The sequence below is a fragment of the Sturnira hondurensis genome, unplaced genomic scaffold (genome assembly GCF_014824575.4).
Source record: "Sturnira hondurensis isolate 20B ecotype Veracruz unplaced genomic scaffold, ASM1482457v3 Scaffold0007406, whole genome shotgun sequence".
In the NCBI taxonomy this organism is placed as follows: domain Eukaryota; kingdom Metazoa; phylum Chordata; class Mammalia; order Chiroptera; family Phyllostomidae; genus Sturnira; species Sturnira hondurensis.
In genome coordinates, this window is record NW_028080037.1 from 16,642,326 (window position 1) to 16,669,982 (window position 27,657).

The following is a 27,657-nucleotide window of genomic DNA, read 5'->3' on the forward strand; positions in this document are numbered from 1 at the left end:
AACTGCTGGTACACACCAGCAGCCTAAGTGTGTACCCAAGAGAAATAAAACATGTGTTCACACGAAGATGTGTACGGGGATGTTCACAGCAGCATTATTTATTCATAATAGCCGAAAGGTGGAAACAACCCAAATGGGGAAATGTGGTCTATTCGAACAACAAAGTCTTATTCAGCCCTAAGGAAGACAGAACTCCGACACATGCTATAATGTGGATGAACCTTGAACACACACCAAGTGAAAGAATTCAGTCCCCAAAGCCGACGTATTGTGAGATTTTATCCATGTGAAAGGTCTAGAACAGGGAAACCTAGAGAGACAGACAGGAGATCGGTGGTCGCTCAGGGCTGAAGGTGGCTGATAGCCAGGGGGGGAGATCTTTCTCTTTGAGGTAATGAAAATATTCTAAAGTCAGCTGTGGGAGTGGTCGCGCATATTTGTGAATATACTAAAAATCATTTAAATGGGGGCCTGGTATGGTGCATAAATTCTATCTTAATGAAACTGTCTTAAAAAGAAAAGGTGTGAGGCACAGCATGTGGGGAGCTCACAATTGGGGGCGCAGAGGAGGAGCGTCACTCCGGGCGCTGGCAAGCACAGGCTGGGGCCCTGTGCGTGGGGCTCGCTGAGCCCGAGCACCGGAGCGCTGGGGTGAAGGTCATAGGTTCTGTGCGTGAGACCGTGTTAGTACCGTGCTGTGGAGAGAAAGAAGAACACTTCTCGGCCTGGGGAACTGGGGCGAGGGAGAGGGAGAGGAGATCCAGGTAGGTTTCCTGGAGTAGGTGCTATGGGCTGAGTCCTGAGAAATGAATTGGGCAAGAAAGTGAGAGGGAGAAAGATAACATGGGTGGAGGGGGCAGAAGCTCATTCAGAGAATGTTCTCAGGGACTGGGTAGGAGTTGGGGAGAGGCTGAGACAGGATTTCTGCCTGGCATGGCGGGAAGGGCAGGGGCTCCCGTGTGCCCATACGGGCTGCATTCCCTCTGGTGAGCCCCCACCCCTCCCAGGGCCTGAAGTCCCACAAAACCCTCCCATCTCTGAGGCTGTGAGTCTCAGAAGCTGAGATTGGAGTGAAGAGGGCAAACTGATACATAGAGGAGGTAGAGGGGGATGGGCGGTGTTGTCGGGTGTCAGGGCCTGGAAACAGAAGGACCAGGGCCTCCCGGATTCCAGCTCCCCAGCGGGGCCGCGCTGGATCCTGACCTGCTGCCCCCGGACCAGGTCCCCACCCTGACCTTCCCGGGAAACGCGGGTGCCTGAGGAGAAATTGAAACAGAAACACAGGTGTCTCTCCCTGGGCAGATTCCAAGAAAGAAAAGAAAGTGCCTTCTAAAGGAGAGAACCCATGCTCTTTGAAGGGAGGAAGGAAACGCAAGCCGCGAGAGGAAGCGAAAGAGGAGAGGAAATGTGAGAGAGAAGCAGGTGCCCTGGGTGTGGGCCCACGGCTGCCCCCCCAGCTGTGTTCGGGTGAACCCTACTACGGGCAGCTTCAGAGAAACAAAAGAAGTACGTGTGAAGGAGAAGCAGGCCCTGGTGACGGTGACGATGGGGCGCTTCTCATCAGTGGAACCTGTCAGCCTCCCAAGCCTCCGCAGCCTGATTCTTCATTTCTCCTGGCTGAGGCTGCCTTCTGCCTCTGCGGCTCCGGCATTTACGGCCCTGAATTTGGAGAGGATGGGGGTCGGTATTGGCCCCCCCCCCCCGTGTCTTAGCTGCAGTCGCTACCCCACAGTTTGCTCATCTGTAACATAGGGCTACTGGTGTGGCTCTGCCTCTGCCAGCCAATGGGAAGGAGGACAGTCACATTCGTGAAAAGACCTGGTCGTTGGTGGAGATCCCTGGCACACTGTGGGCATGGGCAGTGCTCTGTGTGGGGTTCTCACCTTCCCAAGCATCTTCCCACCTGTTACCTTCTCTGAACATCAGGGCGCTGGGCAAAGAAAGCCAGGCAGGTGTCATACCCACTTAACAGAAGACAAAACTGAGGCTCAGAGAAGCCCTATGACAGAGAGCACCATGGGGCAGGCAGGAGACTGGGGGTCTGGACCACACCATCAGCTTGCCAGGCTGACTTGTAAGTGGGGGGTGGTGACACCCTTGTGCTGCTCGTACAGGAAGGGGACCACTCCCAAGGTCAACCTCCTGGGTCCCGTGGAGGGTGCTTGGCCTGGAGCAGGGAAGATTGACAGGCACAGGCTCGCATATTTGAAGGCCTCTCACGAAGATGCTGAATTAGGCTATTCCAGGCCCAGCCCTAGGACAAGGTCTTAGAGGGTTTAGGAACATGGGAGGGTTTCAGCTCATGGTGAAAAGAAGAACATTGTGAACACACTGAACCGATCGGTGGAACCAGCTGTCTGAGAGGTAGTGAGCTCCCCATCACTGGGGGTGCTCAAGGGCAGGCCTGACAATCAGCTTGTAGAGGCAGCCCAGAGGGGAGTAAATGTTGAGGGAGGTGAGCCCAGAGCTAGACTCCTTGGCTTCAGCACGACAAACATTCTCTGAGGCAGGGGCTGCCCTTTCTTTCCATCTGTAGGATTTTCAGCAAGCTCTCGGGTCTCTACCTACCCATGCCAGCAGCACGGTAGCCCCCACACCCCAACCTCTGTGACCATCCAAAATGCCTCCAGACATGACCAAGTGTCCCTGAGGCAAAATCACCCCCGCTTGAGAACCACCGGCTGGGGTGACCTTTAAGATCCCCCCCCCAATTCTGTTATTCTAGACAAAGAACCACAAGAATTGCTGTCATAGTGCGAGCTCCTTGTGGCCTGTCTGATGCTAAGAGTCTTCTATGCATCATCTCATTTAATGTCGCAATCTGCCTTGGTCCGTCTGTCTTCTTACACCACTCCCCGCCCCCACTCCTCTGCCTGGCTTCCTCCAGCTCCAACTTCCAGCGTCAGCTCCTGCCATTGCTACGCTAAACAGCACAAAGCCTGAATGCCTCCACCTCTGTCTTCCTGTGAGATGGTGGGCTCCTGGAGGGCGCCTGGGTCTTGCTCCCCAAAGGGCCCCATGCAGCAGGGACTCCCTACACACGCATGAGAGAGAGAGAGCCCAAGATGTCACCTCAGCGCATCACTAGCCCACCCGGTCCGCAGGGCTGAGTCTGCGGCCTGAGCTGACCATCACCTTGTGCTGCCCGTGGGAACCCCAAATGCCCCTTGAGAAGCCACCACTGCCCCGCTGCTCCCCCGCCCGGCTCAGCGCGGGTCTCTGACCCAGAGGCCGGCTGGTGTCCAGACATCTGGCTCCACAGGAAGGACGAAGGGCGGGGCGAAGGGCGGGGCCAAGGACGTTTCCTCCGCTGCTGGAGGCGACAGCCTGGATGGGGAGACTGACCTCGGTCTTGTTAGCAAACCTCAGGACCCTGGTCCCTGAGCAGGCCCCTTTCTGCCAAGCTGGAAGGAGGTCACTTTGGGATAAACGAGGGAAGCCAGTCAAGTCCCAGCTGGGGACGGTCAGGGAAGAGGGTGTTCTGATTCAGTGGGAGTCGTGGCGCAGGATGGCGGGAAGCCCACCGCTGTTCCTGGCCTTGCGGTTCAGCGCACCCCCCGCCCCCCCGCCACTCAGGCAGCGGGGTGACCTCTGCCAGGTCACTCCAGTGCTTGGGATCCCAGAGGTTTATTTTGTAAAGTGAGGAAGATTTGAACTACGGTAGTGGTTTATGGGTGTCTTTATTTTGTTTTTATGGAAGGAATCTCTCCTTCTTAATGGAAACTCTCACATGACACCCCAACATGGAAAGCTCTGAATGCCTTCTCGGCATGCTCTACTCCCCACCCCACCCAGAATGCCCCTGGGTCACCTCCTCCCCATCCTGCTGGGCTCCCAGAGCCCAGTTTGAAACCCACGGGGGGTTCTTGGAGGCCCTTCTAGCTCCAGCAATCTGCGCTTCTGCAACCAACCCCACCAAATGGTGAAACGCAGCCGAACAGCGTGTGTGTGTGTGTGTGTCTGTGTGTCTGTGTGTCTGTGATGGGCCCTCAGGGTCTTGTCAGACCCAGGGGACAGCTGTGACTCAGGTTATCTTTGAACACGCTGAGATGGAAAATTCTGGTCATCTGAGTATTCTGTTTATTTCTGTATGTGCCTGGATAAACACAAATTCACAGTACCCCACAAAGATAAACTTACAGAATTCATTCCCTCTGAAAGGGTTCCCGCCCAGGACATGAGCGCACCCAAATAGGCCCCCCAGTGTTCGGATGACAGAGACCAGAGAGGAGACACCCGGGTCTCATCCCAGCCCGACAGCAGCCGCCGCAGCCCCAAGAGAGCAGCTGTCGTGAGGCTGTCACTCTAGAATGCCACCCAAGCACTTTCTTGTCCCTTTGAGGTCTGCAGTACTATTTTTTCTTTTTCTTACTGAATAAGAAACTGAGGCTCAGGAAGGTAGGATCACGTGCGAGTGACTGGAGCCAGAGTTTCAGCTCCGCCGTCAGGGGCCTCCCACACCATCCGCCCAATTGCCATGAGCAAACCCAGGCTCGGTGCCCTCACTTGGAAACTGGGGGTGTTTGGAGCGTGCCTTCCCATCAACACCCGTGGGCTGAGTGAGTGCTCTGGGCTGAGGATTGAGTTAGATGCTGATGATGTAGAAAAACAGACGTGTCCCCTGCTACGTGAGAGGTACAAGGGCCCGAGAATGACCTCTGCCAGGCAGTTGGTAGGTGGGCCTTTGAAGAAGGTTTCTTCAAGAAGGGGGTGTCTGAGCCCACCTGTAGACTGAGTAGCCAAGCGGCAGATGGAGGCAGTAGGGAACAGCATTTCCCTCAGAGGGAATAGCCAGTGCGAAGGCACGGAGACAAGAGGGAGAATTTTAAAAGGTCGCTCCAGCTCCAACTGCCTCAGGTATTGGGAGGTCATCAACAAATGGAGAGGGGCAGATGTTCCGTGATCAATATCTTAGAACAAGAATAAGGTGTCATCCTCTAGAGTCAGATTCTCCGCCTTCAAGGACCCCGAGGCTGCCCACAGGAATATGTCTGACAGGTGGAGAATCTCTGAGTCAGTCCTTGCTGGCACAAGGAGAGCCCTGGAGGGACTGCGTTAGTCTCCCACATTGGCCATAACGAGGTGCCACAGGCTGGGCATCTTCACACCGTAGACATTTCTCCTCTCACAGTTCCTGAGGCCGGGCTCCAACATCAGGGTGTTGGCAGGGCCCTGTTCCCACTGAAGGCTCCAGGGAAGAATTCTTCCTCGCCTCTCCCAGAGAGCTTCCAGAAAGTGACTCCAGGCATTCCTTAGCCTGCGGCTGCCTCACTTCAGTCTCTGTCTTCAAGTGGTGCCCTCTTCCGTGCGTCTCAAATGCCCCTCCTATAAGGACACTTGTCATTGGACTCAGCCCTACTTGGATAATCCAGGATAATCTCATCTAGAGACCCTTGACTCACTGACCTCTGCAAAGGCCCTTTCACCAGAAGAGATCAGTTGGCACGTTCCAGGGCGAGGACGTACTCTTGGGGAGAACGGCTGCCATTCGACCCACAATGGGGATCAACAACCCCACAGCCTTGCCCTGGCCGGGGAGCTCAGCTGGTTAGAGTGTCGCCCCGATGTACCAAGGCCGGGGCTTCGATCTTCAGTCAAGGAGCATATAAGAAGCAACCGATGAATGCATCAATACGTGGGGCAGAAACAAAACGAAACAAACAATCCCACAGCCTCACTTTGGGGTCGGGGCTGCTGAGGCTCGGCTGGGAGAAAGCTCTTGCCCACAGCTAGCCAGTCAGTGACAGAGCTGGCACAGGGACCCTGGCGCTGATGCCACCATTGTCATCGCAGAGTAACGTGCGTATCGCTTAGCACAGGTCAGACATTGTTCTCAGTTCTGCATCTATAAACTCAGAGCGACTCACTCTGCAGAAGAGGAGAAGGCACAGAGAGGCCTAGAAACTTGCCCAAGGCCACACAGCCAATATGCGGGCCTACGCTCTTCCCTAGGGCACCCCATGTGTCTCCTGGTATGTGGGAGTCAGTGCACATTCGTAGGTGTCAGCAATGACACGGTCTCTGGGCAGCTCTGAGGCCTTGAGGGGGCAGGACAGAGGTCTGCGGTCTAGCTGGGGAGATAAACTCATACAAGATTGTTCCCTAGAATGCGAGGGAGGGGCCAGCCCTGGGCCACCAGGAGAACACTCGGAATGAAATCACACGGAGGAGAAAGACTAGGAAGGGTGTTCTAGGCACCGGGGCTGGGCCCGCAGAAGCGTGGAAGCGCGGAAAATCAAACATTTCCTTGGAGCATAGGAAGTAATGGGGCTGGGGGTGGGCAGAGCAGAGGCTGAGGCTTTAGACTTGAGCCTGAGGGTATCGGGAAGCCATTGAGGGTTTTAAACAGGAGCTGCATCGGTCAGTTTGTGTTTCAGAAAGATCGTTTGGGCCCCGGCCTTGACGGAGAGCCTGGTGAGGCTGGGAGAGGATGGGGGTGTCTCTGCAGGGACACCCCTCCTGTAGACTCCACATGCCCTGCACCTGGAGTTCAGCTCCCCGTCCCTGGCTTGAGGGGTGTGAAATAAAGCCGAGATCTGGGGTGGCAGGAGCTGAGCTTGGCAGACCTTTCTCCCACTCCCCTTCTGTTCAAGAAGCCCAGATCGTGCCGGAAGTCTGGGGGCATGGAAGAGAAAAGGTCTGCAGACAGACTGAGCCCCGCACCAGCCTTTGCGCAGGTTAGGCAGCTGGTGGCCCCTAGGAAAGATGCCTAACAGGACATTAAAGGAAGCGGGTGGATCCCCACTTCCCAAACCGTGTCTGTGGAATGTAGTCCCGGACGAGCCGTGAGCGCGCTGCGCGCTCCTGCCATCCCCACCTCCAGAAGGCCCCGGGAAGGCCTGCCGCAAAGACGCAGCTTTTATTTTATTTAACCGCGGTGTCTCCCAAACTTTTTTGATACAGAGTTGTTGAATGTTTTTTTTCTTTTTAATTCTCTGGCCACCAGTAAACTTCCGTTGGGAATGGAGAGCCGTGGGACTCGCTCCGGGCCGTGCTGGTGCGGAGGGGGGAGCAGAGCGCTGGGGCAGAGGCGGTCCTGGCGGGGAAGGACGCCCACGCTTCTCTGAGGCTCCGTTTCCTCCCGGCTCATCTTGGCGGTTGTCTGCTGCGTTGCAGTGGCCACATGGCCTCCTGTAAGCGGGAGCGTGTGTTTTCACTCCGAGGTTCTGGGACCAGGCACAGAGCCAGGCCCTGAATGACTATGTGAATGAAAGTCGAAAATGACACCTGCCTCCCTAGCAGGGCTATTATGAAATCAAATAAATGAATGCCTACGAGGTGACTTTTACATTAGTAAACTTTATAGCCCTGTTCACCTGTGAGGGACTGTTTTTTTTATATACACTGCAAGGCAAGGGGCCTTACCCCCCACTGACTCACCATGTACCTAAAATTCCACCATTAGTCACTCGTTGGCCTTAGGGCACTCACAGACCCAATTAAAATGTAAATGTGTGACCTAGTGGTGTCTCTACTGGGCCACCAGCACCTCTGACATGGCCTCACGCCATCATCGCTGACAGTTTATTCATCACACGAAGCCAGCAGAAAACTGGTACCGATGAAAAAAGGACTGGGAGGCCCCCAGGGGCAACAGGGAATGCGGGTCATGAAACGACGTTGCTGGGGCCTTGCGGATACAGGGAGTGTGGGTGGTGGGTCTGTAAACCCGCAACCTCCGCTCCCATCCAGACAGGACTGGCCGTGTTCCTTCCCTCCCAGGACGTCCGGGTCAGTGGCTGGGAGTGAGCCTCTGGCCCATTTTGCCCAGGGCTGCCCAGCCCAGCGCGGCGAGCTGTGCTCTGCAGGAAGTCCATTCGGCACAGCCCTCCCGGTACCCGGGTCGGGCCGCTAGGGTCAGACCAGCTTGGCCAGCTGTGGGCTTGGGACAGGACACTCCTGGGAGCGGGTACAGGAAAACAGGAAGGGAGGGAGCTACTGGCCACGGTCAGGATGAGGACCTTCCTACCTTGTGCCCTCTCCACCCTTTACTTCCCACATCCCCACCCTCACCCCCACCAGATGACAGCCCTTTGGGTGGCCCTCCTCTCCACACCAAAGGGTGAGATGAAAGGCACCTCTCCTAGGGGTCTGGTGCAAAGGGGTTCAGGAGATATGTTGCCTCTGGGCCAGAGCTCACCGATTCCTGCCCTGAGCCGCTGGGGCAGCCCAGAAGGTAGTAGCAGATGAAGAAACTGAGGCTCCTCCTCCTCCTCAGGTCTCCAAGCCAATGTCACCTCCCCAGCCACCCAGCTTTGGCCACAGCATCCTTGGTATTTCCTTTGGGACATTTCCTCACCTGCTGACACCAGCTGGGTAATTGTAGACAATTTTATCAACTCTCTCCCCGCCACTGGAACTGAAGCCACACGAGAGCGGAGCCAGTATCCAGCGGCATCCAACATAGAGTAGGGATTTAGTAAATAAATATTTGTTGAACAAATGAAGGAAGTAAGAATCAGGCCCAGAGCGGAGAAAGGACTTCGCCAAGGTCACTTGAAAATCAATGACAGGCCAGGCCTAGATCCCAGGACCCTGTCCCCACAGACCAGGGCTCTTTCTGATTTCCTCCAGGCTCTGATCCCAGGGTGGGCACGAGTGCCCGGCTTCCTCTGCACGTATCTCCACTACCCGCTGCCCCAAAAGGGGGCCAGTTACTCCACGGGTTGCAGACACACGCACCCCACCCTGAGACGAGTATTTCCAAACATAGTCCGGGGCTCAGCAAACCTTTCCCGTAGATAGAGCTATTTTCGGCTTTTCGGACCATTAGGTTGCATTTCCTTGACTCTGTTGTAACACAAAAGTCAACCAGAGACAATATGGAAATGAATGGGCGTGGCTGTGCCCCAGTGAAGCTTTATTTACAAAGGCAGGCAGCAGGCTGGATTTAGCAAATGAATATACATCCAGTTAAATGTAAGTTGCAGTGTCCTGTATTCTATCTGCAGCTTCAGGCTGGTGAGCTCGGTAAGCTGATCCTGGCTGTTCCATTCTGGGTAGATGGGAACCTTGGAAGTGACAGGAAAGAGACCTGTCATGAAATGCCTACCATACAGGTGCCTTCTGTGTTTATCTCTTTTTGTCTTCCCAGCAATTTCCCAGCAGTCCTTTGAGGTAAGACGTGGGGTCCCCATTTTACATACAACGAAATGGGGATTCAGCTCCTGCAGCTGGTCAGGGACAGACCCAGGATCCGAAAGCCTCTGCTTGGTTAAGCCAGTCTCGTTTTATGACCTGAAAACTGTGGTTCAGACAGGCCAAGTGACGTGTCTGGGGCGCATGGTGGTGGGGAGAGGCCCGTCCAGAACCAGGATGAAGGCTTCCTGGTGCTCCATCCTCCGAGATTTCCAGGGACCGCCCAGTGCTTCTAGGCATGAACTTGGGTTGCTGTTGACCCTTTGGATTACTGTGTGCACATCTGTGTGCCTAGCTGGTTTCTGGGGAGCCTGGGTCTTGTCTGGGAGCAGAGTAGGGGCTAAGAGATAGATTCACTTTGACCAGGGCTTCTCAACCTTAGCACTAGTGATGTTTGGGCCAGTGATTCTTTGTGGTCCTGTGCAACGTAGCCTGTTTAGCAGCATCCCTGGCCTCTACCCACTAGACGCCAGTAAGCAGCACACTCACCAGTAGGGTCTGACAAACAGCGTCTCCGGACGTTGCCAAATGTCCTGGGGTAAGGGTAGGGGAGGGTTCAGATGAAATCGCCCCCAGCTGAGAACGACTGGTTTTCACCCAGAGGTTTGAACCTGCTCAAGGGTCTGCTGAGGGAACCTCTACTCTTCGCGAGCTTCCCCAGGTTTTCGGCAAAAACATTCTGGACATCCAGAAAGGGACCATCAGGAAACACTGAAAAGCAGAAGAAATGATTTTTCTTGGCCAAGGGGTGAGACAAGTCACTGAACACAGAATGAACTACAGCACGCGCGGCTGTGTTCTCTGGGCTGATGACGGGAGCCAGAGATCCCGGAATCCGCCTGCGTACCAGGTCACTCCTGACCTTGTTCAAAGGCCCACTCGGGGTCTGTCCTCAGGGACCCATGGAGACTCTGTAGGGTGGTCTGGGAATCTGTCTGTACGTGTTTCTTTCTGCTCTGTGCACACAGCTCTGTACCCTCACCAGGCATCCAGGGCTCATTCCTGAGGACCCCCAGGAGGGAATGGGGGGGGGCAGGGCTGCTGGCAGCAGCCTCAGGGGTGCAGGAGTCCTGCCATGTGGGTGGCTGACTTCTTTACATCGAGCTGGTCTGGTGGAGAGAATGACCTCACCTGCTTGGAGAAGTCCTTGGCAAATGCTGGGATCTGGGGTCGGGGAGGGGTCCTGAGGGCCAGACAGAGAGGAGCTTGGGGGCTGAGAACACCTTCCCCCAGCCTGGCGGCAACCCAGCAGTGGCTGCCTGTGGTCTGGCCCCAGAGCAGGGGACAGACCTCCCCCGTGGCTGGCACCAGCTCAGTGGCCTCTTCCCAGCCGCGGCACAGAAAGTGAGAGGGGCTGACGTGGGACTGACCTCACACTGGCTCCCCCTCCTCCAGTGCCTCCCTGGGCGAGTTTACTGTTGCTGGGAAGCAGGACCTCCTGGGGGTCCTGCGGGTAGGGGAGGCACCTAGAGGAGGTGGCAGGCTGAACTGAGTGGGGGGTGGTACTGGAATCCCAGCCAGAGCTGAGGCAGGTGTGGGGGAGACAGAAAGGCCCCCTCGAGCCCCAAACCTCCTCTGCTGCCTCTAGGAGATCTGAGGTTTCCCTTAGAAGAGTCATTGTCGGCAGGGGGCTTTCAAAAGTTCTACAAGGGAGAGGGGCCTTGGGCATTCAAATGCTACCTGGCCTGCTTGCCCTCTGTGCCGGGCACCATCACATCTACTTCTCTCAATGGCCATAGGAGTTCATGTGACAGATAAGGAAACTGAGGCACAGAGAATTTTAAAAACTTGCATAAGTTCCCACAGCTGGAAAGGATAGAGCCAGGACTACAATCCAGGCACGTCAGAGCCCCAGCCCTATGCTGGGTTCTGTAGATCTGCCCTTCTGAGACTGGAACGCGCAGCACCCCACTGGAAATTGCACGGGAAGGCAGATTTCCACGTGGCCTGTCTGAGGTGGGTCCTGGCTTCTGCGTTTCTCAGCTCCCAGGGCTGTGGACACCACTGATCGGTGCTGGCCTTATTTTCCATAAGATGCTGTGGCTAAGTGCCTGGTATGGGCCTTCAGAAAACAGAAGCATTATTTCTACTACCTGTTGGAAGCTGTTGTTCCTATTACCTGCTAAAGTACCTAAAACATGCCCTGTGCATGCTCAATAAACAGCAGGTGTCCTTGTCCCCGTGAAACACGCTCATCTGCAGAAAGAGCTTGGTGAATTCTAGAGCCCCACGCCAACACACAGGCAAGCTAAAGTGGACTTAAGAGAGTTAAACTGAAGAAGTCAAGGAAGACTGCGTGGAAGAGGTGACATTTGAGATGGGCCAGAAAGAATGGACCTTGAAGGACCAGAAAGCACTTTCCATGTAGCAGAGGACAGCCAGAGCAAAAGTGTGGAGAGACAAACAAATGCGACATTTAACAGACCATGGAGCCACACTGTGGCCAGAGGGAAGGGGGTTTGGGGGAAGTGAGCCACAGAGGTTAAGCTGGGCAGGACACGATTTGCAAAACGAAAATTCATGGCCCCTTGGAGGGGGTAGATGGCTGGGATCGGGTCCTCCAGCTGCTGTAACACATCATCACAAACTGTTAAATAGCAGCCGCTTATTTTCACAGTTACGGAGGCCAGACCTCCCGAAGCCAGGGGGGAAGGCTGGGCTCCCTCCGAAGGCTCTAGGGGAGGGCCCTTCCTTCCGCTTCCAGCTTCCCACAGCTCCAGGCAGTCCTTGGCTTGTGGCCGCACCACACCGGGTTCGTCCTCTGCCTTCCTGTGGCCTCTCCTCTGCTCCGCTTATCTCTTCTGAGGACATTTGTCCTTGGATTTAGTGCTCACTTGAATAATCCTGGATGATCTCACCTCCAGATCCTTAACTTAATCACATCTGCAAAGATTCTTTTTCCAAATAAGGACATGGGCACAGGTTCCACGGACTAGGATGCGGATATATCTTTTGGGGGGAACCCTTCAACCCACTGTAGCAGGCGATGCAGAACAGGCCAAGGAAGATGCTGAGTTCTGCCCGTGGGCTGCCCGTGTCTGGCCTTTGCCTGAGATACTCACTTCTTCAAAGAACTATCCTTCTGGGGATTGGGAGGCTTCCAGCTGTCCTGCTGGGGCCAGGGGGGTGGGGCCCTGGTGAGCCGGGCCAGGAGGAAGCCTGCTGACAGGTAGAGCCATTCCTGGCTTTGATTCATTGACCGTCTGGGCAAGAGCTGGACCGAGCTTCTTGGAATTACAAAAATGCCTCACACATATTTTCCTCTGGCTGGTGGTTTTGTTCTCAGTCTGCAGAGAAGGCCTGTCTGCTCGGTTAACCCTGCTCAGCTCCCCATTGCCGCTCCCGTCTGCACGCCTCCCACCGCTTCCCCTGGAGACACCCTCTCTTCACTGCCCGGTCACTGAGGCTGGGGTGGGCCGGGCTTGACCACGTCCTCATAATTGAAATATTTGGCCCCTGGAGTGAGGCCAAAGCAGGGTGGTGCTTCCCCCAAGTCCAAGGGAGGGATTCAAGCTGGGCTCCGCTCAGGCAGGAGGGGGCGCGGGACGTGTTCCGGATGCTGAAGCCAGTGGCCAAGCAAAAGGCTCTCTGCTGGGCCCCAGGGGACCCGAGTGGCCTTGGAGTGAGGCCTGGACAGAGACTCGAAGCCCACCGACCCTCAAATGCCTGCTTCTGTCCTGGTGCCACCTCTCCCACCCACCCTTGTGCCCCACCTGGCATCACTCCAGCCTCGCAGAGTCTTCCAGGAGGGAGGAAGTTACCTGAGGTTCATGTGGTAGGGAGACAGACTGTACGTCCATAAAAGGATTTTCAGCATCCTGAGGACAGGGGGAGGTGCTGAGGCGTATCCAGCCCCTGCCACGCCCTAAGGACTTAGAAGTCCAATTCTGGGTCAAGTTAAAGACCCCGTTCATGCCCGTGGCATCCCGGGTTCTGTTAGAAACCTCTTCATTGGGTTGCAGTGAAGGCTGGGCCTTAGCTTTTGCAAAGCCGACTGCAGAAGCGGCGGGTGGGGCCCATCACCTGCCCTCCCCCACCGTGGGTCTCAGGGGAGAAATCCCCCTCGGAGTCTGTTTTGTCTGAGGCTTGAGAAAGCCCCCCGGCTCCTTGCTGACTGTGAGAACTACTTGCTTGCTGGTCACATTTCTCTTTTTCCTTTAGCTTCCAGGACTCTCAAGCCAGCTTTGAAGCTCGGCCGTGGTAATTCTGTGGCCCTTCGTGACCTGAAACATTTATTTCCTCTCTTTCTGTGGTCTTAGTTTTCTCACTCTGTTGATATCTTCTCTGATGCTGATTCACTTTATCTATTTTATCAGTATTTTTACTAAGTGCCTTCTGTTGTACGCTGCTTTACACGCCGTTTAGAACAAAGAGGACTCTAATTAAGGACGGTGGTTCCGTTATGAACCGGTCGATTTTATCACTGAAGACGTGGTTGCGGAGCGTGATAAGTGAATTCCCCATCTGCGGAGTCTGAATTTAGGGCAAAGGTGACCTGGGAAGTTCTCTTTCTTCTATCTCTAAGCCCTTACTTGTCTTGACCAGGTGAGTGATAAACATCAAGATGGTCTCCCAGCCTCCCAGAGCCTCAGTTCATAAAGCAAGCACAGGCATCCAGACCCGCCCTCGGAAAGGCTGGGAGGCCCTGACGAGGCCTGAGAAGACACTTTGCAAACTGGGCAGCACAGAGCCAGCACGGATGGAGCCTGCAGCCTTGTGCATTCAAGTGCATGGCAGTTGGCCATCCTCCTCCTGGGGCGGGGGTCCCCCTCTCCTCTTGACCACCCCAAAGCCAGGACAGTAGAAGCCTCGGCTAGGTCTCGGGGCAGCCCCTGACTCCACCCTCTCTCTCAGGTGAGGAAGCCTCTCTGTAGGTCTCCAGAACTGCAGCTCCGGGCTCCGTCAGCTGGGCGTTTGTCCACACTGCTCACCCCCTTCCCCCTCAGCCTGGCCCTCTGACCTTGGGCTCAAAGTTGTCAGACCCTCCTTTCTGCATTCCCTGGGGGAGAGAACCCCCTGTGCCCTGCAGAGGGGCCTTCAGTGTCTGAGATTCATCCTTTCTCCGTCTCTACCTGTGGATGCGCCGGACAGTCCGACTCATGGGGCATTTACACCATGAGCTTCATCCAGCATTCTTATGAGGCAGACAGGACAGCATGCACCGCTGATTCCTCCCGCAGTTTCGCAGATAAGGGAGCTGAGCTCAGCGGGAGGGTCACAGGACTGCACTGCAGCAGTCCCAAGGCGTGGGGGGTGGGGCCTTCCCTTCCTCCCACCAAGTGATTGTTTCTACCTCTTATTGGGAGGGTGACTCAGGCACTGAGTAACAGGCCTTTGTCCTCTCTGGCCAGGAGGGCAGAGGTAGAGGGTCTCCAGAGGGAGCTCCAGAGAGCTCCCCAGTCAGAGGCGAGGGAGACCCGAGGGCCCAGCCAGCCCCCTGGGGCCTCAGTTAGAACCTGACATCCCTGTACGTCCCTCATTTTCCTGCTTTGGCGTTTGTTTTGCTTTCCTCTAGTTTCCCCGGGAAGTTTTCTTCTGAAAAGCTTCAACCTTGTCTCCCATGAGCGAAAGGGAAGGGAAAGACTCTGGTGAGGTGAGGCCTGGCGTGGGACTCGGCCTGCCAGGAGGGGCCCAGATGCTGGAGCTGCCCGCAGAGGGGTCTGAAACAGCTGTTTGAGAGACGCTGGCTTCCCCCAGGCACCTGCCTGCTCAACCCTTGGCAATTTGCACTTGGTGTCTTAACAGACTCAGGAGGAATTCGAGATGGAAAGAGTGCAGGATGGCCGTTCTCAGACATCAAGGTGCACACGAGTCCCCTGGGATCTCGTTAAAAGGCAGATTCTAACTCAGCGGGTCTGGAGTGGCGGCGGGGAGACAAGACTTTGCTTTCCTGATCAGCTCCCACGGGGTTGTCCAATGTGGGTCAAGCTCCTTCACTGCACAGAGAGCAGGGAGACCCCTGGCCTGAGTGCCCCGCGGACATCTGGAGCAGTCTCTCCACCTTGGCCTTGGCACCTTCATGGGCCTCCTCCATCACTCACATCCTTCCGGATCGTCTCCACCGGCCCGGGAGCTTCCAGAAGGAATGGACCGTATCCTACCCACCTTTGGAACCCAACACAACACCTGACATGAACATTCGTGAACAAGCAAGTAGGTGACGACCAGAAAAACTGCCTGCGTCCCCAAGTGAACCTCAGCTGGGGGAGCCCAGACCCAAACCAGACCCTAGAGCAAAGTACAGCTGGGGCTGCTCCCGAGCCCCTGCGTCTGTGTTCATCTGGTTTCAACCTCTCACGTTCCCCAAGAAGGGGGTCCCTGGAGGCTGGGAAGAAAATTGCAGCGGTCCCCAGGTGTGACACAGGAGGAGGATGGCAGCGTCCACCAGGGAGAGCTGCTCAGGCCCAGAAGAACCGGAGGGAAAAGCCCTGGTTCTGGCCCCGGCATCCTGTGTGATTCCGGACAGGAAGCTTCAACTTCCTGCTTCAGAGTCATTCTCGCCTGCTCACTTCATTTCCCTGGGGGAAGCGGATGGTCAATGGCCCCTTCCTTCGTGACAGAGGCCTTAGCAGCTGGTACCTTCTGGGTCTCCAAAGCTCCGTGTAGGGGGCAGAGCACAAGATTTGGAGCTGGAGGGGTGGCCCTCAACACCTTGCCAGTGTGATCTGGGCAAGCGGCTTCATCTCTCTGAGCCTCAGGTTCCCCCTCTGTTCAATGGGGATGAGAACACTTGGGACTCATGGGACCGCTGTGGGAAGTGAGGGGCTGCGAGTAAAGGATCTAAGACATCAGCTAACACCCACCCCCCTGCTTTGAGGCAACTCGTCCTTCTCTTGCCCCTGACAGCACCCTTACCAGGGGGAGCTTCCCCCCTTCCCACCCGCCCCCCTTGGCTGAGCAGAGCACCCCTTGATGGCACACCCAGGACAGAGATGCCCCCAGCCCCTCTGGCCCCATTTCCCCACATAAGTACACTCTGAGAGCATGCCTAGAGCAGATTCTTTATTAATTTCTCTTTTTTTTCTTTTAAAAAAAAAGGATTCCTTCCGTATAAAAAAATAAATATTTTAAATATTACATTGAATAAATAAAAATAATTCTGTCAGTATGAAACATTCCCACAGGGTACATTCATCAAAGAGGAATTTGTCCCCAAGGCCAAGTCCTTTCCAGGAGAAAGGAAGGAGGGAAACATGGAAGGACCGGTGGGGCACAGAGCTGGCAGTGTGGGTGGGAGAGACGCCCAGGTCCTGGCATTGGCGGCGTGGAGGGCGGCCAGGGGTGGGGGGACTGGGGTGACCCGAAGGTAAAAACATCTGTACCATCTGAAGAGAAATGAGCATCTCACTGGATTCCAGGCGGCAACCCCACACACTGTCTGTCTGGGGGCCATCCAGGCAGAGCTGGATTGCTCCTGTCAGGGAGGATGTCCCCAAGGAGGGGACAAAAAGGAAGAGGACCACAATAAGGAGGAGAGACATATACATCAGCGGAGCTTTTTTGCTTAAAAGTTTTCTTAAATAAATAAGGTCCCCAATACTCCTGTCTCAGTAAACTGCAGAATGACTGCCCTACACACCTTCCTCTGGCTGACAGCCTCTCCCTCCTGCTGGGCCCAGCCAGTGACCCAGGGTGCAAGCTGAGGTCAATACCAGCATATGAAAAGTGAGGGAACCGGACAGCTTCCTGCCCTGCAAAGGCAGAGCGTGGGGAGCCAGGGGCACTGTTGGGCCCCGGAGAGATCTTGCTCCCTGAGCCTCAGAGACCGCCTAGGTTGGCCCGGCACGTCCATGGGGTGATGAGATGATGGGAGACCCAGCCTGCCCCAAGCCTTCAGAACCACATCCCCCTAAGGAGCAGAGAGATGGGGGCAGGCAGCAGGCTGAGATCCGGACCCACATTAAGACAGCATCAGAAAACATTCGACTGCTGTAGTCTCTTCCACCATCCGCCTCACATCTTAGGCTTGCCAATGGGACAGACAACTCTCAACTCCATCCCCTACCCCCACCCCAGGCCTCGGGGGCCTGCCTGCTGCCTGCCCACCTGCCCTCGGGGTGGGTATGGATAAAGTCTTCAGAGAAGACAGAGAGAGGTGCAAAGTGAGTGCAAAGTACCATAATTGCATTGGTTGAACAGGAACTGCTCAGGGTTTGAGAAGAAGCCAGACACTGCTCTTAGCAGCTGCCCCAGCTCCAAGCCCTCCTCCCCTGTTCCCAGACTAGAGGGCGTTTCTCCACTAGCCTGGCCTCAGCACAAAGGAAAAGATCAGGTTCCCTGCCTGGGAGCCCAGACATGGGTGGGGGAGTTGGGGGGAGGGGGGCAGGAGGGACCACAGCTTCCTGGTCCACGTCCCAGGGCCTCCATGTGCTCTCTGGAGCAGGGGGCTCCTCCCTGCACTGCCCCAGCTTTCTGAGGTCCAGCCAGGCTCTCTCGTCCTCTGTGGGTGTCCGGGCCACCAGAGAAGGAGCTTCCCTGCCGTGTGCGAGCACACTGGGTGCTGCTGGGTCAGGCCTGTCCCAGAGCCCTCGACTGCTGGTCTAGAGACAGGACAAGGAAACAGCAGCAGGGTTAGGCCACCGGGGCTGCCCAGCCCACTGCCCCTCTCAGCACAACTCCAGGGCGCACCCCTGGGAGAACACAGTGTTGAGTGACCTCCTGAAGCCAAGCCACGTGGTGGCCCTGGGAAAGGGCCCCGCCCCCAGCCACTCCACCAAGTGCTGCGGCCTGCCTTGCCGCCAGGATCCTGAGATCCTTAAAGCAAGTCACAGTTGGGGTGGGGGGTGGAGCTGGGTCCCCTGCTCTCCCACCCAGACTGACCAGTTCTCTCAGATTCTGACTCTTCTCTGACGTTCACCCATAAGGCTTATCCTACTTGTAACATCTTCCCGGCCAGGCCCTGCCGAGGCTGGCCCTGGCTCCTTAAGAAGGAGCCATCATATTATTTCCATTGGGTAGGGGACAGGGAAAAAGGACATTAACTTTGCCATTTAAAGCACCAATAAGTTAATATAAATAGGGCATCATAATAAATAGACAATGGTGCTGGATCAGACACACAGCACTCTGGGATCTCAGGCTTCCCTGAGACCCTGACCTCAAGTTCTGCTGTCCCCTGGCTCCGGGGACCAGAGATGGCTTCTGTCCCCCTCAAGTACCTTTGTGTGACCTCACGGGGCCTCCAAAGGCCTCAGACGTGAACTCTCATTCTGAGCAACCCCGCCCATCCCCTTCCTTACAGACCCTCACCCAGAAGGAAGACCCCGGGTCCCCTCAGAACCTCTTCACCCAACTTTGCCCCCTGCCCACCCCCACATACCCCACCTCCAGGCCCAGCCACCAGACCCTGACCATCTGGGCTGCAGGAAAGACTGCAGGGAAGAAAAAGGGGAGCCCATCAAGACATTCAGGGCCTCTCTTCCTTCCAGTGCCTTCCTTCCCAGGCCTAAAGGTGGCTTCTCTGTCTCCCCAGGAGCCTGAATGCCCGTAACCTCCTTCTGGAACCTTCTGCCTAACAGTTGTTCAGCCTGAGCTCTCCAGTTATGCTCAAGAGAAGGCAGCATGTCAGATCAGAGTCCCCTTCTCTAACTTCCACTCACCACACTTACAGAGGCCAAGGGATCCTCTGGGATCCCAACCCCTCTGCTGGCCCCAACCAAACCTTCCAAAGTCTACCCGAGGGGCCACAAAGGCACTGATGGTGGTCATTCTACTGAGGCCGGGCAGTTGCCCTGACCCCTGCTCTCCTGCCCTGTTGTCAGGGTCACCTTAGATAACGTGTACGGTTTGGCCACAAAGTCCCTGGCTGAGGGGACAAGTGGGAGCAGAAGTCCAGCCCACACTCCCCTCACCAGCCTCAGCCCCCAGTGCCTGGCTGCAGTCTCCCAGAAGAAGGGACGGCTGGCGCTGTCTACAGCCCTGCTTCTGGGAGTTTCCATGCTGCTCGGTTTCATCACCGTCCTCTCTGGAGGGGAGTGGACTGGCCAGGAGCCCCTCGGGGGCTGCCAGCAGCCTGCACGTGGGTTTGGCGGTGCTTTGGGCCCTGGCCACAGTCTGAGAGCCACCTGAGTCTACAATCTGGGTCGCTGCGTGATTCAAGGCTTGCTGCCTAGAAGGCCTGGGCCAGCACAGCGATGACCTGCTTGTACTTCCCCAGGAGCTGACAGCCCAGCTTCTTCTTCTGGAAGACATCCTTGCCCGAGGTGTCGGGGCCATAGGCCACCTCCACGTGTGCCACGTGGTACTTGCTGCACAGGCGGCAGAGTATGTTGCTGAGGAGGCCCCGCATGATGTCCGAAGTGGCGTTCAGCTTGCTGTGGAGGCCGACGGCGTTGGGATTGAGGGTCTTCTGATCCCGCGTGATGTTGCCCAGGGATGCGCCGAGGTAGGCGACGATGCGGTACAGCTCCACCAGCCGGGCCTTCTCCGTGCCGTTGGCGTGGAAGGGCGGGAAGTCTGTCACGTTGGGGCCACACAGCTTGTCCAGGTTGTTGGGGAACGGCTCCCCCTGGGCCGTATACTGAGGGGCAGAGAGGCAGAGGGAAGGTGACAAGGGCGTCAGGGACAGGCGTTCTAGCCCTGTCACCAACCCTCTGGGCGAGACCGCCCGTCTCAGTTCCCCACCTGTAGCATAGGGACACAACTACTTGTCCTGTTGGCATCTCGGGATTGCCCCGAGAACCAGGAGGAATCGTGGGTGTGATTATCACCATTGCTACCACCACCGGGACAGTGTAGGGACAGGAAGGAAAAGGCCGCGTCTCACCTCGAACAGGTCCACCATGCACCTGCCCGCTCACCCCCAGACACCCACAGCCACTGTCTCTCCCCACCTGCCTCCCCACCCGTTTCCCCACGGTCTCTCACCAGCCTCTGGCTCCACATGCTGGGGAACTCTCATCCCCCCCCAGCTCTGCCCGACCTAACTGGGCACCCTGGGAAAGTGACTTCCCAGTCTTGGAGCCTGGGCTGGCGGTGGGGCGGAAGCTCTGAGAGACCGGTGTGTGTGAACCAAGTCCCCTCCCCATTCTCACCTTCCAGGGACAGAAGAGTCCCTTCCCTGCCCAGCCCTGCCAGTCCAGGTCTCTGCAGCCAACCCCCTCCACCGTCCCCTCTTCCTAGGAACCTGGGGCGTGACTCACGTAGAGGATGAAGAGCGAATTGGCACTGCTGTTGAGCTGCGCCAGTTGGTTCCTGATCTGATTCATGACGTTGCTGTGACATGGGTGACGAGTGACACAGGTGGCATTGACAGGGGTGATGGGAAGCGGGGTTCCCGCCCCGTGTTTCCAGTGCAGAACCAGCAGCAGGGGGACGACTCCTGGGAACAGGCAGGAAGAAGTTATGAGCAGGGAGGTGGTGGGGAGCGGGGGGCGGGGGGGGGCAGGTAGGCAAGGGGGCTCATGGCGGAGAGGGTGGCCCTTGTTCCCCTCAGGACACCAATGCCCCCTCTCAGCCTCCAGCTCTGCCTTCCTCTGACCTGGCCATTCCCAGTTTGCACCTTGCCGCGGCATCTGTTTCTCTCTGTCTCCCTGTCTCCAGCTCTCTGACTCCCTATCTCCTCTCTCCACCTTCTCGGCTCTCTCTGCTTTTCCGGACAGAAGGAGCAAAGGGGAAGGAGTGAGTTGTTCTCACCAGTTAGAAGCTGGGTCCAGAATGACACCAGCTCTCCAGCCCTTTTCCTCAGGAATGCAAACAACCCGGAAGCCTCCTGGCCCTCTGGCAGAAAGGCACCATGCCCAGCCCCAGGGGGGTCTAAAACAAGGAAAGGCCCCCATCTTCCCCTCACCCAGGATGGTCCGGATTCCTAAGCATTGTTTCATAGGTCCTCAGCTGACCCGCTCATCCCTCCCAAACCTGTCACGTGATTCTGGCTCCCTGGGCCATTTGTCCTCTAGTTCTGCGCCCCCCCCCCAACTCTTCTATCTCTATCGTTCTCCAAAGGTGGCGTGTCACGCCCCTACTAGGACCCTCGACTCCATCCAGTTCTGTGGCTTTGCTCCCTCACCCATCCATTCAAAAGCTTTCGGTCCCCCGGTCCTGCCCAGCTCCTCATCCCGGCCCTCCCCTTATTGTCTACTACTCCTTGTCCCACACCCTGGGTTAGGATGAGAATCCAAGGGTCCCACAGGCCCTCAGAGCCTGGGGGAGGAAGAGGAAATGGTGCAACCAGAAAAGAGGGAAGGTCGCAGGCAGACAGGTGGGCGGAGGAGGAAAGTGAAAGGTGACAGGAGAGCTGGGAGCTGTCGGGGCCTGCCCTGGATCGTCCCCCCCTCTCCCGTGTGCCCACGTTCCCCCCTTCACTCTTAGGTCCCCTCGGAGGGGGTCTTTCCAGGTGGCTCAGCAGCAGGGGCTGGGGCCGGCAGACCAGTGAGGCTAGGAAGCCCTGGAGGCTGGGGAACCGGGAGGCGCAGGAGCTTCCCGCTCCGATCCGCCTGCTGGGACAGCGGCATCCTCAAGTTCACTTTTCTGGTTTCCCTGCTCATCCCAGCATCCCCAGGCAACGCTGAGTCCCTGGGACGGCTGGGGGACCGCCCCCCCCCCCAACAACGCCCCCAGCTCACCTAGCACAGACCGCAGCTTTTCAGGTACTAGCAGATGGAGGCGGCACCTGCTCGCGTCCCAGCCAGAGTTTGCAAGCTGCTCGGGAAGCCGGCGCCCCTCCCAGGGAGCAGCCGGGACGCAGTTGGAAAAGAGAAAGCGGAAAGACAAGAAAGAAAGAAAAGAGGGAGGGTGAATCCCAGAGACAGCAGATCGGGAGGTGCAGCACTGGCGAGTGGCAGGATTGAGGAGGAGGAGGAGCTCGAGGTGGAGGAAGGCTGTGGCGCCCCCTCCCTGGCCTGCCAACCTGCTGGCCCTTGGACGGGCAGGCGGGCGAGCAAGGCGCGCGGTGCTGGAACCATGTGCCTGCGCTCGCCCGGCCGTCACCCAGCGCCTCCAGCGGCTGGGCCCGCTGCACGGGCGCCCCAAGTGTCCGTGAGTCTGCGGCGGGTAGGTGTCCGGTTCGCGATCGCCAAGTGCCCCGCGTTGCCGTTGCACTCGCAGTGGGGCGCGGAAGCCAACGCGGGGCGTGTGGATTTACCTGCTGCCAAGACCTTCATTATGGGCTGGACTCCCGAGGGCCTTGGAGGAGACCTTAGATGCCGGCAGTTTTCAGAGGTTCATGCTCAAATGGGGAATTTGCCTGATTTATATACTGCAGCCTGTGTTGTAAGACAGAGAAACGGCTATATTTAGCAGGGATCCCCAGCAGGAAGTTGTTTGAGGTGCATCATAGGAAATTATGAATGGAAGAAAGTGAGAGTGAAGGGGGGGGAGTGAGGGAGGAGGGTGGGGAGGGCAGACTTTTTCCCTCTTCTAAGAATTTGATTGATAAAATTATAATGAACTCTTCTACAAAACACCCTGTGGTTTTCCTGAGTGGCTTGCCCTGAAGATGAGGAGGGGGAGGAGGGTCCCCAGGCCCAGTCATCAGGGTCCCCGGGTAGTGGGCGCCCCAGACAGCCCTGACTCACCTGGGTTTGGGGAGGTTGGCTCGAGACTAACCAAGCCGATGGAGGCTGGCACCTGTGGCCCCTTGATTGGGGGTTTTGGGGGGACTGTGGGCAGGAGGCAGGCTGGGGCCTGGCTGAGAAGGAGGTTCCAGGAATTGGGACTGGGACTCAGCCTGGACTTTAGACAGCAATAAAGCAGAGCTGAACACAGGCCCTGGGAGCCACCTCATAGGTAGCCTCCTTCAACCTGCTCATTGCCACTGGGCAGAGTGGGGCTCCCGAGGGAACAGGGCCCAGGGTCCCCCAGGGCCAGGCCTCCTGACCACCAGCAGCAGCCTGCACTGCTGACCACAGGTACCTGGGAGGCTGGGCAGGTGCAGGGTGGGAGATTGGCGCCTGGGTTATTTGGGGACAGCCCGGGGAGGAGCTTCTGGGGCCGTGTTCTGTGCCTGGAGTCTGCCTAAACTCTCTGCAACCCCACCGCCCAGCACTCCCCGGGGAGCACAGCGCTCCCCCCTCTGGAAGGACACCTGAAGCAGAGGGGCCAGTAGCCAATGGGACCCCGGCCTCCTCCTCAGGATGCTGAGGGATAGCTGGGGAAAACGGAAACAGTTTGCCCCTCCCCAACCTGCCCTGGAAGCCCCCTTGGGAGCCTCAAAGAATGATGGCAGCCCCCAAAGGTGCTTCTAGAGTCTCTAAGGCAGGGTCACAAGTGCTATGCGGAGTGAGGAGAGACAGGAAAGAATGGGGGCGGGGAGGGACCAGGGCAAAATGGGCCCAGGGAATCCTCCCCTGTAAGAGGCATTAAAAATATGAGGTGTGGGAGTGCTGGGCAGAGAACAGACATCTGGAGCCACATTGTCCCACAAGTTGTCAGGGGCATCCCCATCCCAGGAGATGTCTCATTTCTCTGGGGACCCCATTGCAGCCCTCCCCCAACCCTGACCAGAGCACAAGGCATGAGAGTTGACCTCCGAACCTAGGGAGCCCCTCAGCCTTTCCCTGGCCCTGAATGTCCTCTCCCCACCTGCTCCCATCCCCCATGCATTGCCCCCCACTCCTGCTTCTTGCCACATCCCAGACCTGCCCCGCCAGGCGCTCCTCCCTTGCCATGCCAGGACGGGCCCTGGTGCCTGCTGCTGTCCCCTACCACACACACACGCCTGGCCCCATCCAGACTTGATTGTGCCGTGTTTGGGGACCTGGGTGTGGGATGACAAAACTGCCAATCCCACCAGGTACTGCCCAGCAGGGAGGAGGCTGGGAGAGCCCAGGTCAGCTCTCCTTCCTTCTCCCTGCCTCCCATACCTGTGTCTCCCTTGGGGAGGCCTGGGGAGGCCCGACCTGGCACTTGCCCTTCCCATACACCTGCTGTGAGGTTGGCATCCACCCCCAGGATGCCCACCGCCCCATCCTGGCTCAGGATATCCCAGCTCACCTCCCTCTCCTCACCATCCCCCACCCCCAGCCTCGCTTGCATAAAAGCCCGAACACTTGAATCAGCCTCCAGCCCCATCCCCACATCTCTCAGGGCCCTGACACCTGTCTCAGCCTGGCTCTTTTGACATGGACCCCAAATCCATTCGACCGAGGTCCCACTGTACCCCATCTAGGGATCCTTTTGTTTCCCTGCCCAAGTCTCTCACTAGGTGTCCTCATTCTCCTGGGGCCGCCTGCCACCCTGAGTGGTCCAGTGTCCCCTGGCCTGGCCTCTCTCCTGCATCCTTCCACGTGGGTTTCTAGGGCCCTACACTGCCCTCTGCCTCCCGTCCCTCTCATCAGCCCTATAATCACCCCCAATTGCTGTAAAACCTCAGCCCCGCCCCACAGGAAACAGAAAGGGGGGGACAGGATTTAGGGGACACTAAAATCCTGTCTGACTGGCCCCTTCCCATGCCTCAGTTTCCCCTCTCGTGGTACCTGACTTGGTCCGTGCTCCCCGAGCGCTGTAGGCCCCTCGGCACCCCGGGCCCAGCCTCCCTCTCCTGTCCATGTCCTGGCAGCACCTGGGCCTCTGGGGGCAAAGCTGGGCAGGGTCTCAGAGATGCCAGGCCATGAGCCGCCTGCAACGTGGCGTCGGTCCCCGGGAATCGGCAGCCCAGGCGGCGCTCCAGGCCAGCTTTGGTCTCCTGGAGTTTGTTTCCTTCCCTCCCTCCCTACACTGCTGTGTGTGTGTGTGTTTTCCCCAGCTTCCTCACAGAAGGCGTCCTCCCCTCTTGGCGGCCCGCTCCCAGGGTTGTGACCCCAGGCCCCACCCTGGAGTGGCAGCCCCAGCCCGGCCCCTTCCAGCTGTGACCTCATCCCCAGCCTGTCCTGCTCCTGCACATGGGGCCTGCTGGGGATTTGACAGGCCTCAGGGTGAGGGGGACAGTGGGGGCCCACACAGGGCTCCCTCAGCCTGGGCAGGGGGCTGCTGAACTGGGGGCCGGGCCCTCCACGTGCTCACCTCTCCTCTCCAGAGAGCCTGTGTGCCAGCTGGGGGGCCTTCCCGGGGCCCCCAAAGCTCTTTCTCTTCCACATTTGGTGCACGCCACCACCCAGCCCCTGTTCTTCTGCTGGTTCTCACCCCCAAGCCTCTCCTAGAACATCACAGATATTTTATCTTTCAGGTGTGGAAGCTGAGACTCGGAGAGGTGCAGCCCTGGCCCAGGGCCGCAGAAAGAGTTCATTAACAGTGGAGCGGGGTCTGCAGCCCAGGCCTCTGGCTGCCAGGCCGCAGCGGCGCCTGCAGCACCTCACACTGCGAGGGCCGCTGAGGCCACTTCTGGGCTGCGTCTGCCTAGCGCTGCCCACTGCCCTTTAGAGGGGACGTCTCTTATTCTCCAGTCATTGGATGCACCTGGATGCAGTCCGATGCTCATTTGTATTCTTTGACAGCACCTGCCTCAGGGTTATACTAGAGTAGAAACTAAGTATTTTTTTGTAATTGATTTTAGAGAGAGAAACGAAGGGAGGGGGCGGGAAAGAGAGAGAGAGATTGATTTGTCACTCCCCTCTATTTGTGCGTTCATTGAGCGGGGGTCAGCCCACAGCCTTGGTGTGCTGGGGTGGCACGTTGTCCAACTAAGCTGCCTGGCCAGGACAGGCTAAGTGTTTTTGAAAAGCATTTTATCATTTTTAAAAGCGGTCTGTGCCAAATCTGCCATGGAGAGAAGGCGTGGGGTCTGGCAGTTTGCAGCTTGGACTTCGGCCTGTGTCCGAGCTGTGTGGGAGTTCGGCTCTGCCGCTGGGAGCTGGGTGACTCTGAGGAAGCGATCACCTCCCATTCTCAGTTTCCTCATCTGTAAATGGGAATTGCAGCACCCCCAACACGGGTTTGCCGTGGGGGCTCAGAGCGCCGCGCCGGTCTGGGCACCCAGCAAGCCCTCTGCAAATAAGCATCAGTCCTCACCCACCTCCCTGCGAAGGAGGGGTTCTTGTCCCCATTTAACAGATGAGAAAACGTGGGTACGCTGCAGGGCTTAGAGGAGAAAGCTGGGCTGGAGAGGAGCCCTTTCTGATGGATAATACAGGCAAGGAACCCTTACAGCCTCCAGCTTCAGAGGGGCCTCAGGAGAATCAGATGGGTTGTATGTGGGGCTGGCACGACGGTGGGCTCGCTCTCCCTCCATGTCCCCTCCTGGCCCCTGATCCCCCCTCACCACAGGCCTAAGCTGAGAACGGTGGCTGACCCAACCTCACCGCCCCCAGGAGCTGATTCACCCACCCCCCAGGCCCCATCAGAGAAGGAAGGAGACATAACTCAGCCCAGAGGGGCTTGAATCACCAGCCGCCCCCTGTGGAGCCCCAGGAGGTGTGGGGGCGGGGGCCAGCCCCTGTGTTTCTGTCTGTCTATTTCCCAAACCCTAGGGCACTCCTGGGAGAGGACAGTGTGACAGAGGCAGAAAGGTGGCAGGGAGGTACACTGACAGTCGTGCATCCTGTGTGGGCAGCCAGCCGGCAGCTGTTAGTCACCAGGTGAGCTGCCCTGGGCACTGGGGAATTCCGAAAGACCAGTGACCCAGAAACTGCGTGCTCTGGGCAAGCCCCACTGCCCAGGCTGTCTCCTCCTTTCTTCACCCCCCCACCCCCCGACCCTGTGCCCAGCTAAGGTGTCCGTTCTCTGAAAGCCCAACCAGCAGCTGCTTTCAGCCATCGGTTCGAGGCCAGCTCCTACCTTGAAGTGCTCACCTGGGAAATGAGCAGAGAGGAGTCAGATAGCCCCAGGAGAGGAAGTTGAGGGCCCTCGGGTGTGGCCCAAGGCCAGGGCCAGGGCCAGGGAGGGGCAGCCAGAGGAGAAGGGAGAAACTCAGGAATTCCTGGCACAGCCCTGGAAGTTGGGTGTCTTGTCCAAAGAGGCAAAAGCACCTCATTATTTGGCACTCAAGAAATGAGGGTGCGACTGCACCTGTTGCCCCTTCACCTCCACCCTATAGCAGCAGGGAACCAACCATGCACTCTCATGGACATTCCTGTGGCCCCCGCTCAGCTTTTCAAGTCAATTTTGGGGCTGGTCAGGTGACAGCACCTGTGGGGAAGGGCGTGGCTCAGTGCCAGGTAAGCCTGGGTTCGAATGCTTGCCTGCACTATGTACCTTCGGTGTGACCTGGGGCAACTGACTTCCTCTGTCTGAGCCTCAGTTTCCCCTCTGAAAGTGGGGGTTGCGGTAGTGCCAGCCTCGGGAGGCTGTTGTGAGTTTGTTAAAAAGGAAAGGCAGATGAAGCACCAAACACGCGATAACCATTCTAACCAGGGCTCAGGCAGCCGAGGGAAGGGGTTGTGTTGGGCCTGGGGCCAGGGGCCAGTGCACCACCTGTGGTCTGAGAGTTTGGCCAGGGGGCGCTGCTGGGTCCTCTCAGGACAGAGTGTAGTGTGGGTCCCCGGGGAACAGGCGGCAGCTCAGAGCCTCAGCAAGGAGATAAGCTATATTCCCCGCCCCCTGGGGCACTGGGGAGCCCAGCTGTTTGTGGGACTCTTCAGGCCCAGGCTCTGGGCCCCCTGCCTGCCCCGGTTCACCCTCACTCCATCAAATCTCTGGCAGGAACCA

General features: G+C 57.4%; 1 protein-coding gene across 1 annotated transcript; it reads right to left on the reverse strand.

Moving 5' to 3' along the window:
• Positions 1-16,187: 16,187 nt before the first annotated feature.
• On the reverse strand, positions 16,188-22,329 carry LIF (LIF interleukin 6 family cytokine). Its single transcript, XM_037052494.1, has 3 exons — positions 22,220-22,329; positions 20,280-20,458; positions 16,188-19,657 (listed from the first exon to the last, which is right to left on the reverse strand). The coding sequence occupies exons 1-3, from the start codon at positions 22,236-22,238 to the stop codon at positions 19,247-19,249; spliced, it is 609 nt and encodes a 202-aa protein (XP_036908389.1). The 5' UTR covers positions 22,239-22,329; the 3' UTR covers positions 16,188-19,246.
• Between the last annotated feature and the right edge of the window lie 5,328 nt (positions 22,330-27,657).